The 13,900-nt window shown below is 39.9% G+C and overlaps 1 protein-coding gene across 10 annotated transcripts in view; it reads right to left on the bottom strand.

The window, feature by feature from the left end:
* The window catches only part of ITSN2 (intersectin 2), a 127,276-nt gene that overhangs the window by 38,434 nt on the left and 74,942 nt on the right, over positions 1–13,900 (bottom strand). For all 10 annotated transcript variants that reach the window (XM_081592624.1, XM_081592623.1, XM_081592620.1 and 7 more), the window contains 4 exons: positions 11,288–11,454; positions 10,852–10,996; positions 7,330–7,535; positions 5,335–5,399 (listed from right to left, as the gene is read on the bottom strand). In XM_081592624.1, coding sequence (XP_081448750.1) covers positions 5,335–5,399; positions 7,330–7,535; positions 10,852–10,996; positions 11,288–11,454 — 583 coding nt within the window. The remainder of the gene's footprint in view (positions 1–5,334; positions 5,400–7,329; positions 7,536–10,851; positions 10,997–11,287; positions 11,455–13,900) is intronic.

Raw genomic sequence — 13,900 nt, forward strand, 5'->3', positions numbered from 1 at the left:
TGGTTTTTCCAGTGGTCATGTATGGATGTGAGAGTTGGACGGTGAAGAAAGCTGAGCGCCGAAGAATTGATGCTTTTGAACTGTGGTGTTGGAGAAGACTCTTGAGAGTCCCTTGGACTGCAAGGAGATCCAATCAATCCATCCTAAAAGAGATCAATCCTGGGTGTTCACTGGAAGGTCTGATGTTGAAGCTGAAACTCCAATACTTTGGGCACTTCATGCGAAGGGTTGACTCATTGGAAAAGACCCTAATGCTGGGTAGCATTGGGGGCGGGAGGAGAAGGGGACGACAGAGGATGAGATGGTTGGATGGCATCACCGGCTCGATGGACATGGGTTTGGGTAGACTCCGGGAGTTGGTGATGGACAGAGAGGCCTGGCATGCTGCAATTCATGGGGTCGCAAAGAGTCGGACACGACTGAGCGACTGAACTGAACTGAACATATAGTTTAATCTCTTAAATTCTTTTCTCTTTAATTCTTTTATATACAGTTATGCAAATACCCACTCTTCAGCTGACATCAGTATGAGAGGCCAGTTTCCATCACAATGGTCCAGATCCTAGCACGGTGTGTGGCATGAAATAGATGCTCCATAAATATTTGTTAATGAATAACCTTAAGGGAACTATCTAAGTTTTTATATGTGTTTGTATTTGTTGACATGAAATTTGATCTGCAGATCATAAACTGAAGATGACCAGAACCATCATACAAAAACTATTTACTATCCATATTCCCATACTATTCAATTTAGCTGACTCAATAAAACAAAAAATGACTGCAAGGTTAAGGTATGTTGTAACAAGCGAGGTTCTTTCCAAAATGCTCCTTACCACTTTCCTAGCATCATTCCACTGCCTTTATTCCACAGTAAACCTCTGGCTCTAGGCTTGCTGGTAACTCGAGTTCCCTAACCTCTCACAGCTGAGCCTTGGCTCACGCCTTTCCCTCTGTCCACCAAGCCTTCTCTTCCTTCATCACTAAGCAAGACCCTACTCATTGTTTAAGATGATTCAATGTGGCCACCTCTGTGGATTCAAAGGTCCTATTCAAAATTGTGTTTTCATTCATTTGTTATAGAATTTATTTACAATTATACGCCTATCCTCCCCATTCTACTGTTAGCACCTGGGAAACTGTGTTTTATTCATCCTTGTATATGATGAATAAAACATAATTCTAGGCTCTAGCATGGATTCTCTAATGTAGTAGATAATGAATAAACTGTTAAAATTACTATTAAACTGATTTTCTTGAGCAATATAAACAAAATGTAAACTATTCAACTAGTTTTACAATGGATATATACAATTCATTTATAAACCTATATAACTATTACATAAAAACACTGTCTGAAATAAGGGTAGACATTTTTCAACACATTTTCAAAATTAAGATAGTCAAACAACTCAAGGGGCAACAAAAATTTCTTTGCAATATTTATGATTAATGTATATCTTGATTTCAAATCCTACTTAAAGATTTATGTGGCATACTGTAATTAAAATGCAATTCAGCGAATTCCCTGGTGGGCCAGTTATTAGGACTCCATGCTCTCATTACCAAGGGCCTGGGTTCAATCCTTGGTCAGGGAACTAAAAATCCCACAAGCTGCACAGCGTGGCTAAAAAAAAAAGGTAATTCATAAACAACTAAATGTACTAAAATTTCCTTGTATTTTAAACATCTATAATATAATATATAATGAAAGGAAAACAAAAAAATTCATGCTATCTCATTGCAACACTTATTCATTTATTTATTGCGGTCATGGTGGAGAGGTCTGGCAGAATGTGGTCCACTGGAGAAGGGAATGGCAAACCACTTCAGTATTCTTGCCTTGAGAACCCCATGAACAGTATGAAAAGGCAAAAAGATAGGACACTGAAAGATGAACTCCCAGGTCGGTAGGAGCCCAACATGCTACTGGGAGCTGACTCGTTTGAAAAGACCCTGATGTTGGGAAAGACTGAAGGCAGGAGAAGGGGATGACAGAGGATGAGATGGTTGGATGGCATCACCGACTCAATGGACATAAGTTTGGGTAGACTCCAGGAGTTGGTGATGGACAGGGAGGCCTGGCGTGCTGTGGTTCATGGGGTCACAAAGAGTTGGACACGACTGAGTGACTGAACTGAACTGATATGAACTTTTATAGTACTGAGTTTTTTAAAGTGTCAAGTATTTTCAGTCATATATATATATTTTTTATTAATTTATTTATTTTAGTTGGGGGCTAATTACTTTACAATATTGTAGTGGTTTTTGCCATACATTGACATGAATCAGCCATGGGATGTGACTGATGATAGACGCAAAGTCCGATGCTGTAAAGAGCAATATTGCATAGGAACCTGGAATGTTAGGTCCATGAATCAAGGCAAACTGGAAGTGGTCAAACAGGAGATGGCAAGAGTGAACGTTGACATTCTAGGAATCAGCGAACTAAGATGGACTGGAATGGGTGAATTTAACTCAGATGACCATTATATCTACTACTGTGGGCAAGAATCCCTTAGAAGAAATGGAGTAGCCATCATGGTCAACAAAAGAGTCCGAAATGCAGTACTTGGATGCAATCTCAAAAACGACAGAATGATCTCTGTTCGCTTCCAAGGCAAACCATTCAATATCACGGTAATCCAAGTCTATGACCCGACCAGTAACGCCGAAGAAGCTGAAGTTGAACGATTCTATGAAGACCTACAAGACCTTCTAGAACTAACACCCAAAAAAGATGTCCTTTTCACTATAGGGGACTGGAATGCAAAAGTAGGAAGTCAAGAAACACCTGGCGTAACAGGCAGGTTTGGCCTTGGAGTACAGAATGAAGCAGGGCCAAGGCTAATAGAGTTTTGCCATGAGAACGCACTGGTCATAGCAAACACCCTATTCCAACAACACAAGAGAAGACTCTACACATGGACATCACCAGATGGTCAACACCGAAATCAGATTGATTATATTCTTTGCAGCCAAAGATGGAGAAGCTCTATACAGTCAGCAAAAACAAGACAGGGAGCAGACTGTGGCTCAGATCATGAACTGCTTATTGCCAAATTCAGACTTAAATTGAAGAAAGTAGGGAAAACCACTAGACCATTCAGGTAGGACCTAGATCAGATCCCTCATGAGTATACCATGGAAGTGACAAATAGATTTAAGGGACTAGACCTGATAGACAGAGTGCCTGATGAACTATGGACAGAGGTTCGTGACATTGTACAGGAGACAGGGATCAAGAAAATCCCCATGGAAAAGAAATGCAAAAAAGCAAAATGGCTGTCTGAGGAGGCCTTACAGATAGCTGGGAAGAGAAGAGAAGTGAAAAGCAAAGGAGAAAAGGAAAGATATTCTCATCTGAATGCAGAGTTCCAAAGAATAGCAAGGAGAGATAAGAAAGCCTTCCTCAGCGATCAGTGCAAACAAATAGAGGAAAACAACAGATTGGGAAAGACTAGAGACCACTTCAAGAAAATTAGAGATACCAAGGGAACATTTCATGCAAAGATAGGCTCGATAAAGGACAGAAATGGTATGGACCTAACAGAAGCAGAAGATATTAAGAAGAGGTGGCAAGAATACACAGAAGAACTGTACAAAAAAGATCTTCACGACACAGATAATCACGATGGTGTGATCACTCACCTAGAGCCAGACATCTTGGAATGTGAAGTCAAGTGGGCCTTAGAAAGCATCACTACGAACAAAGCTAGTGGAGGTGATGGAATTCCAGTTGAGCTATTTCAAATCCTCAAAGGTGATGCTGTGAAAGTGCTGCACTCGATATGCCAGCAAATTTGGAAAACTCAGCAGTGGCCACAGGACTGGAAGAGGTCAGTCTTCGTTCCAATCCCAAAGAAAGGCAATGCCGCAGAATGCTCAAACTACCGCACAATTGCACTCATCTCACATGCTAGTAAAGTAATGCTCAAAATTCTGCAAGCCAGGCTTCAGCAATACGTGAACCGTGAACTTCCAGATGTTCAAGCTGGTTTTAGAAAAGGCAGAGGAACCAGAGATCAAATTGCCAATATCCACTGGATCATCGAAAAAGCAAGAGAGTTCCAGAAAAACATCTATTTCTGCTTTATTGACTATGCCAAAGCCTTTGACTGTGTGGATCACAATAAACTGTGGAAAATTCTGAAAGAGATGGGAATACCAGACCATCTGACTTGTCTCTTGAGAAACCTGTATGCAGGTCAGGAAGCAACAGTTAGAACTGGACATGGAACAACAGACTGGTTCCAAATAGGAAAAGGAGTATGTCAAAGCTGTATATTGTCACCCTGCTTATTTAACTTATATGCAGAGTACATCATGAGAAACGCTGGGCTGGAAGAAACACAAGCTGGAATCCAGATTGCCGGGAGAAATATCAATAACCTCAGATATGCGGATGACACCACCCTTATGGCAGAAAGTGAAGAAGAACTAAAGAGCCTCTTGATGAAGGTGAAGGAGGAGAGTGAAAAAGTTGGCTTAAAGCTCAACGTTCAGAAAACTAAGATCATGGCATCTGGTCCCATCACTCCATGGGAAATAGATGGGGAAACAGTGGAAACAGTGTCAGACTTTACTTTTTTGGGCTCCAGAATCACTGCTGATGGTGACTGCAGACATGAAATTAAAAGACGCTTACTACTTGGAAGGAAGGTTGTGGCCAACCTAGATAGCATGTTTAAAAGCAGAGACATTACTTTGCCAACAAAAGTCCGTCTAGTCAAGACTATGGTTTTTCCAGTGGTCATGTATGGATGTGAGAGTTGGACGGTGAAGAAAGCTGAGCGCCGAAGAATTGATGCTTTTGAACTGTGGTGTTGGAGAAGACTCTTGAGAGTTTCTTGGACTGCAAGGAGATCCAGTCAATCCATCCTAAAAGAGATCAATCCTGGGTGTTCATTGGAAGGTCTGATGTTGAAGCTGAAGCTCCAATACTTTGGCCACCTCATGCGAAGGGTTGACTCATTGGAAAAGACCCTAATGCTGGGTAGCATTGGGGGCGGGAGGAGAAGGGGACGACAGAGGATGAGATGGTTGGATGGCATCACCGACTCGATGAACATGGGTTTGGGTAGACTCCGGGAGTTGGTGATGGACAGAGAGGCCTGGCGTGCTGCAATTCATGGGGTCGCAGAGAGTCGGACACGACTGAGCGACTGAACTGAACTGAAATATTCATGTGAAATAGAGCGGCAGCAGGTTTCTCCTAATTTCAGTTTAACACTGAAGGCACAAAAGCAATAAGAGTAACTGTGGGAAGTCAGTTATTAATTAGTCAGTAGCTAATTTGACCTCCATCTAATTTACAAATTAACAAAAGCTCACCTTCTCCCACTGTACAGGCTGCAGAGGTAGGTTTCTTATTTACTGATGCATACAAAGCTTCTGGTCTGCCAAATAAACACACAAAACAGGTAAAAAACAATAATAATACAATAAAAAAGGTATCATCATGTAAGTAAAAAAGAAAGATGGTTTGATGAAGACAGCAGGTTTCAGCAGTGTACTCTTTTAAGGGCTAAAATTAACTGAAATATTGTCTCAGTACACAAGCTAGAAATACGCTCATACACAAAATTCTAGTGGATTATAAACTGCCTACTTACAAACTACTAAATTTTTAAAATCTATTTAAGTAATTTCGATATGATTTATAAATAGTTCTTCAAATGTGAGCTATTTTGCTTTTCTAAATCTAAAAGACATTAGGCACTGGTAAATGGGCAGTTGGGGAAGCACATATGGGGCTGGGTTTTGGTTAGAAAAAAATAAGGGCAATTATAAATTTTACTACTTGTTTAGAGCATAGTACATTTAAAAATATATAAAAATAACAGCACTTTATTTTTACATTTGTGAACATATATAGCTTTTATTTTCAGTTTAACCCAGGAAACTGTTCTCAAAAATCTGGAAAACTGTGGCAGTAAGAACTAGACATCTGTATATATATCAGGGGTCCCCAAGATGTGACTGAATTGTATAATGAAGCAGTTTTCAGGTTAAAAGTGGACTCTTACTACAACTCATGGGCACAGTGAATTAGACTGTCTGGCTGAATTCTCCATTACTGCAGGTTTTCAAATTGCATGCCTTATCTGTTAGAAAGGATCAGTAATTGAATGAAAAGTTAGAAGAAATGTCCTTTAAGCATTTAACCTTAACCTGTTTGTGTTTATGTGTTCCTTCTCTGTAAAATGTTATGGAGTTTAAATAAGATAATTACCATAAAGGATCTAGCACAGTGCCAGCACACACATCAGCTATTACTGTTGCTACTGTTATCATCACACACTCTAGAATTCCATGTCAGTTTGAAAAGTAAATGTCTTCTGACATTTGAACTAAAAATTAGTGTACAGAACCTTAGCACTGAAAGAATTTTTAAAGATTTTTTAGTTATTTTCATTCCATCAATGAAAAAACTAGAGCCCAAGAAGGCTTACCCCATACAGTCTGGCAAAAATAGTAGAATCAGAACTCAAGGATCTTAATTTCCAACGACCCCATTCCTTTTCAATAAATCAGTTTGCTTTTCTATTTAGACCAACTTCCATACAAAACCCAAGTGATAATTACCCACAGCTACATTAGAGTACTTAGTTCTTGGTAGTAAAGATGTTTGATGACCTGACTCCCCTACGGACTGGGAAATAAACACCAGAGACACCATCTGGTTTTGTTTTTTGTTCATGCAAAAGTTTCATTCGTGTGTTCTTTCATTAGCCTCTCTCTTCACTAAGCAAGTATGATTGAGCAGCTACTAGGCATGAAGATCACACTAGGTATCAAAAACCTAAAAAACGAAAAAAGACATGAATCCCACCTCCTGGAGTTTATTGACCCAATAAGGAATATAGGTAAGAAGGGAAATAGGTACAACACAGTGTGTCATGAGCACCAAGAAAGGTGACCTGCAAGGAACTCTGGAGACCCAGAGATGGGAGAGGCAGAGGCGAGGCCCTCAGCAAAGATTTATCTAAATATTGACAGTTTACAGTAAACAACAAGGGAGAAAGCGCCAAAGGAAATGAAAAAGAACTTCTCTAACTGACCTGCTGGTACGAAGAAAGCAACCGATCTAAAATTTTAAGCACTTTGAAAACTTTAGGAATCTGAAATAACTAGAATAAAAGATATTCTAAAACTGTTACAAATACCTTAGGTATGATTTTTTTTCACTCTAGGAATCACCATTCTGATATTCGACTCAAGTTTAAACTTCTAATTTTCCTGCACAGCCAGTTGTACTGTGGCTGACTCATCAGTGAAACTGGCAACATCCACATCTCATATAAATATACAAAACTAAGTGCTTACTCTTCCCGCTTAACTTCGCTTCCAGGGATGATTTTGACGTAAGATTTCGGAAACCATCCTCTTCCTCCATGAACCTCCCCAAACCACCAATTTTCTTGCTGCTCCAAGACAGTAATAATATCATGTTTTGAGAAGTTCAAGTGGTTTTCTTTTTTTGCAGTCCAAGAACAAAGGGCCTGTGCTTTCAGGTTTTCTACAACCTGTCCCTGTGAATACAAAACCACAAAATTAAAGTCAAACAGAAAACAATGACAACTGTGATTTTTGTTTCCTAGGATATAACATACTTACTGCTCAAACAGCAGACCGGTTTGGTATGGTGGTGAGTTATTATCAATGATGACTTAAAATAATCTTAATCTAGTAACTGATTTAAAATTATATATGACAGACAACCATCTGAATAGCCTTCTATGAATTTAAAGACTCAACACTTACCATTCAAGGAAACACCTTGGCATTAAGCACCATGGGTATGGAAGGCAAACCCTGGGTACTGAAGAAGAGTACTCATAGACCCACTAAGTATGTATCACCTAACAAATGAAAAGGGAAACCCTTTCTCTCCTCACTTCCAAGTCTTCTCATTGCAGTGGATCCTGTTTATTCCATTAGGATTAGAGATGCAGCTGTGCTCGACCTTCCTCCACTTTTGTTTTCTGTCTCATAACTTCTTCATATTCTTATTTCTCCTTTCTTTTCTTCTCTCAGAGGAAGGAGTGTTTCTGTTTTGTTGATAAGGCTAACCTCTCTACCTGGGCTTTAAACTTTCTACCACGTCCTCCCATTTTCTAAAAATATTTTGTAACCTTGTGAATTCTCTCTTTTGAATGTTTAATTTCTTTACTCTCTACTTAATTCTACTTCTAACTTCCTTAAAGAAACAGAAGTCTTGCACTTGCTTTCCAATTTCACCCCTCAGTCTATTCTAATTTAGGTTCTGCAACCATTGTAATACTGAACTTCTTGACAAGGTCACTGATAAACGTCAGAGCCAAAAGCTTCTTCAAACCCTTACTTTCCCTGATCTCTGATTGGTGGTGACATCACTGAAACCCCTCCAGTTTCCTGAAGCTCACCGTCTGGTGACTGACGGCGGCTCCTCTTTGGTCCAGCCTCTTTCTCTTCCTGTTTCAGATGATTTCTCTTAAAATCTTATTTATGCCTAGGACTTCTCAATCTGTATCTTTTAAAATGTATATACTTTTATTTATTTATTTCATTTCTGGCTGTGCAGGGTCTTCGTTGCTGCACAGGCTTTTCTCTAGTTGCAGGGAGTGGGGCTACTCTCTAGTTGAGGCGCTCAGGCTTCTTGTTGCAGTGGCTTCTCCTGCTGTGGAGCACAGGTTCTAGGGTGCATGGGTTCAGTAGGTGAAGCTCGTGGGCTCGAGAGCACAGGCTCAGTAGTTGTGGTGCACAGGCTTAGCTGCTCTGTGGCATGTGGGATCTTCCTGGATCAGGGATCAAATTCGTGTCTGCTGCATTATCAGGTGTGTTCTTTACCACTGAGCTACCAGGGAAGCCCTCAAATCTATATTTTAACTGTAACTTTATCTTTTGATCTCTAGACTTGTAATTCAAGCTGCCTGCTGGGCCTGGCCCTCATGCTTAGGTATACAAATACCTAAGTTATCCATCTGAAATGTAATCACTTTTAGAACACACCAAACCCATTTCTCCTGCACTGCACAATGACACCACCATCCTTTCAGTCACTTGAGCTAAAGACCCTGAAGAGGTATCTTTAACTTCAACTTCTTCCTCATTCTTCACGTTCGATGGATTGCCAAATTTTGGTTGACTAATACTTTTTTAAGTCCCTTTCCTCTTCTGTATATTTTCACTACTGTGACACTGGTTCACAGCATCATCTGTTACTACTGTAATATCCTCCCTTTGGTGGTCTCCTCCCTTTGCTTCCTTCTACCAATCTGGCCTCTATATGCCTGCAGGAGTTCTCGCTCTAAAATACACAACTCAACTCTCCTCTTGAAAACCTTCACGGGCTTTCCACTGGTGGCTCAGATGGTAAAGAATCTGTCTGCAATGTAGGAGACCCGGGTTCGATCCCTGGGTTGGGAAGATCTCCTGGAGAAGGGAACAGCTACCCACTTCAGTATTCTGGCCTGGAGAATTCCATGGACAGAGGAGCCTGGCAAGCTATAGACCATGGGGTCGCAAACAGTCGGACATGACTGAGCAACATTCATATGGACTTTCCACTGCCAGCCTCTTAGCATGGCATTAAATGCTTCACAAATAAATCTCAACCTCTCTCTCCAACTACATTTTAACCCTTTCTTTATGAATCTGGTAATCTAGCCACACTATAAACAATACTTGTTTCCTATAAACTCCTGTGTTAACATGCCTCAGTGACTTTCCTCAAATTGTTCTTTCACAGGAATAACTTTCCTTCTCTGTTAAAAGCTTGCTCATTTTTGAGGGTTCTACTGAAATGCTTTAACTATTGTGAACCCTGCTCTGATTCCCACTGGTTGAACTGAAATGCTCTCTCTTCTGTATACCCCTTAGGATTTCATAAAACATCTTCATTACAACACTTCTCATACAGTTATTAATTTGTGTCTTCATTAGCTGATGGCTTACTAATGACAGAATTTTCTTCCATTAAATTTCTAGCACAGACTAAATGCCTAGGACCTATGGTCATACAATAAACAGTTTTTGAGTAAGGTGAAATCTGCAGGACTCTATTCTGATAAAGTCTGCAATTTCTTTTTAATAATGTTAATGTAACAATGGGCTTTCCTCATAGCTCAGTCGGTAAAGAATCTGCCTGCAATGCAGGAGACCTGGGTTCGATTCCTGGGACAGGAAGATTCCCTGGAGAAGGAAATGGCAACCCACTCCAGTATTCTTGCCTGGAGAATCCCATGGACAGAGGAGCCTGGCAGGCATCCATGGGGTTGCAAGAGTCTGACATGACTTAGAGACTAAACCACCAGCAATGTAACAATGCTTGCATCTTGGTTACATCTAAGTGAAAGTGAAGTTGCTCATTCGTGTCCGACTCTTAGCGACCCCATGGACTGCAGCCTACCAGGCTCCTCCATCCATGGGATTTTCCAGGCAAGAGTACTGGAGTGGGGTGCCACTGCCTTCTACGGTACATCTAAACCAGAGGCTAAATACACATATAATACAGTTCTCACACAATGACTTATTTAAGGAAAACACAAACAAACAAAAAAAACCCCCAAGCCCACAGCTCTTCTTACAATAACTACAAATTAAATTAACAAATAAAATTTGTAAAGATGATATTTTGAGTTTAGAAACCTGAGCTGGTAGCAACTTGTTACTAAGAGAATAAATTGTTGAGAAATCCCTAATAATTTCTTCAACTTTGTATCACATATGAATGGTTAAGAACCGAAACTAAGTGCTACAAACTGGTAAATGAATCAATGAAGATTCTGTGCAAAAATCTTAGTTCTATTTTATATGAAGCAGGAGCAATGTCAAAGAATAAAACACACAAAAATGAAACATACAAACCTGTCCATGAATCGGTGATACAGACACAGGGGACACAGTGCGAGTAAAAGCTGATTTTTTCTGCCATGATGTGTTAACACTTAGGTTTGAAAAAGATATATTTTGATAATCGGTCACAGATGCTGGTTGGTTTGAAGAAAGTGATCTATAAATATAACAATACAGGTATACTTAATTGTTTAGAATCTAATGAAGTACTACCAATTTATCTACTCATATATAATATACATTGTGTTTAAATACAAATTATTCAAAAAAAAAATCATGACCTATGTTTTTATTTACTAAACTTCAGTATTAAATTTGGAACAAAAGGTACTCTGACAGAGTCCAGTGCAGATTACAATATGATTAAATATCAGGTTGACACAAATACATATTAGGGATTCAAACATGTGCAGCGACATATAAATTCTGTTATTAGCTAAAAACTTACTCAGAAGTTGAGGTAGCAGATACTGTAGGAGGAAGTAAGGCCTTCTTAGGAGACACAGATTTTTCACTTGATGTCACTTTTTCTACATAATTGCATGGAAACCAGCCAAAATTTCCTTGAAAACTACCATAAAGCCAACCAGGTTCTCCTACAGTTTTTTCATCAACCTATGGAAACAAAAAGAATTAGCAGTGGTTGGAAAGCCACATATTTGAAAAGAGAAGACAGCAGCCTAATTTTCAGAATCAAGTCCATCTAACTACATAGCCAAAGCATTTTCTACAATAGGTTACTACCTCTAACAATTGACAAGGTGCCCTTTTAAACTTAAATTTTTAATTTTATCCAAGTTAATACATAAAAATAGTTCACAAAGACCAGTAGAATCTCCATGAAGGCAAGAACACAACAAACCCTAGGAATTATGCAACCTAAACCTGATTTAAATATTTGGTCTCAAGGTGAGGAATGACTGAAATGTATGAGAACTGGTGTTCAAATACTAACTTCCTCTTTTTCTTACAAACTTTTAAAAGCATAATTTCTTTAATATTGTTTTCTAATATTTTCAACCTTATGAAAAAGAAAATGCCCATTCATTTATTCTTTTAGGCCAGATTTGCTTTCTGAGGGGTCAATTTTAATCAATTTCATACTTGTCATTTATGATTATAATTAATTTTTAGTTGGCAATTTACATAGAGATCTAAGCTAGGAAATTTTACATAAATTCTCACAGGCCTAGAGAAACTATTACTTCAAAAACAGCAATACAGATAAGACAAGAAACATAGGTTGTGATGAAAAATGTTGCCGGGGTTCAGAAGAATTTCTAATTTATTTCACTTTCTCTCAAACCTCCTCTGCCACTTTCTCACATTAAGTTGATTAGATCTTGCCTCCTATCTTACCAACAATACAGAAGCCCTCAGATTTGACCTCACCTCTATTTCAGCAAAATTTATGATCCCATCCACTCTTTCATCCAGCCCTCCAACCACAAAGGAAAATGTACCCAGTCCTTCCACCTCTCCCTCTTCCTGGGCTCTAGATCCCAAGCCCTACACATTGTCAAAAATCTATCTTGTCTCCATCCATTGGTCAGAACAGAGAGGTCTGACAGAGAGGCCTGAGGTGCCTTCCTGAGTGCTCTGTGTTCTGTGTGTTGATCTAAATGGTAGTTTCAATGATTTATGTTGTCGTTGTTTCACTTGCAAAGTCGTTTCTCTTTTGCGACCCCATGGACTGCAGCCCGCCAGGCTCCTCTGTCCATGGGATTTTCTAGGCAAGAATACTGGAGTGGGTGGCCATTTCCTCCTCCAGGGGATCTTCCTGACCCAGGGACTGAACTCATATCTCCTGCATTGGCAGGTGGATTCTTTTACCACTGAGCCACCTGGGAAGCCCCTTCAAAGATTTACATATGTGTATAAATTCTTGGAGCTATTCACTGATGGCTGTGTACTTTACTAAATGTAACTTATAGCTTAATTGGAAAAAAATCTCCCTCTATTAGTAATTTACTCTTTCTGGTATCATTAACCCTTTTTCTCTGCAGACCCTTTCTATCATTAAACTTGCTCAAGCTTCTGCCAAGTTAAAAAAACGAGAAAACAGAACAACTTCCCTCAATCCACATTTGTCATTATTTTCCACCTTCACTTCCTTCTCCCCTTCAGAAGCCAAGCTCCTTCAAGAGTTTTATCTATTCACTGTCTCCTCCTTTCTCCGCTCCAACTGTTCAACTCACAGAAATCTGGCTTCTTCCTTCACTACTCCACTCAACTAATACTCTTCTCCTCAAGGTTAATAGTAACTGTGCTGTTGCTAATACAATGGTTATTTTTTTTTTTTTAAAGCACTGTCTTGTTTTACATGCGAACCACTCTTCTCAAACTTCCCTGACACTAAACTCTGTTTTGCTCCTTCCTCTAGTCATTCTTCTCTGGCTCCCCTTCCTCTGACAATCCCTCAATGTCCAGGCTTCCCAGAGAGTGCACCCTCAGCTCACCTTCCTCCTTATTTATTCCCCCTTAGAGGAGCTCCACCACAGTCACGTCTTCAATGACCATCACAACACCCTGACGACATCCAAACTGGCCCCCTCTGACCTTTGCCAGAGATCTCTCTAGATACCTCTGGATACGTAACTCCTGCCTACAAATCTGAAACTCATCCCAAACTGAACTCATTATAATTCCCACTTAAATTTCCTCCTAATCTTCCTCTCTTAGTGAATGAACACCATTATTAACTAAGCTGTCCAAATCAGGTGTGTGCGTGCATGCTAAGCTGCTCCAGTCACGTCCAACTCTTTGCAACCCTATGGACTGTAGCCCATCTGGCTCCTCTGTCCATGGAGATTCTCCAGTGAGAATACTGGAGTGGGTTGCCATGCTCTCCTCCAGGGGATCTTCCCGACCCAGGGCTTGAACCTGCGTCTCTTGCATCTCTTGTATTGGCAAGCGGGTTCTTTACCACTAATGCTACCTGGGAAGCCTCCAAATCCGATATCTGACAGTCACTCATGACATTCTTTACATCAACGATTCGGGAGAGAACATAAGCACTCAAGAAACTCCAGCTAACCTTATGTTCCTGCTGTCACCACCA

This window comes from Giraffa tippelskirchi, chromosome 4 (genome assembly GCF_054371585.1).
Source record: "Giraffa tippelskirchi isolate mGirTip1 chromosome 4, T2T-mGirTip1v1.2.pri, whole genome shotgun sequence".
NCBI lineage: Eukaryota > Metazoa > Chordata > Mammalia > Artiodactyla > Giraffidae > Giraffa > Giraffa tippelskirchi.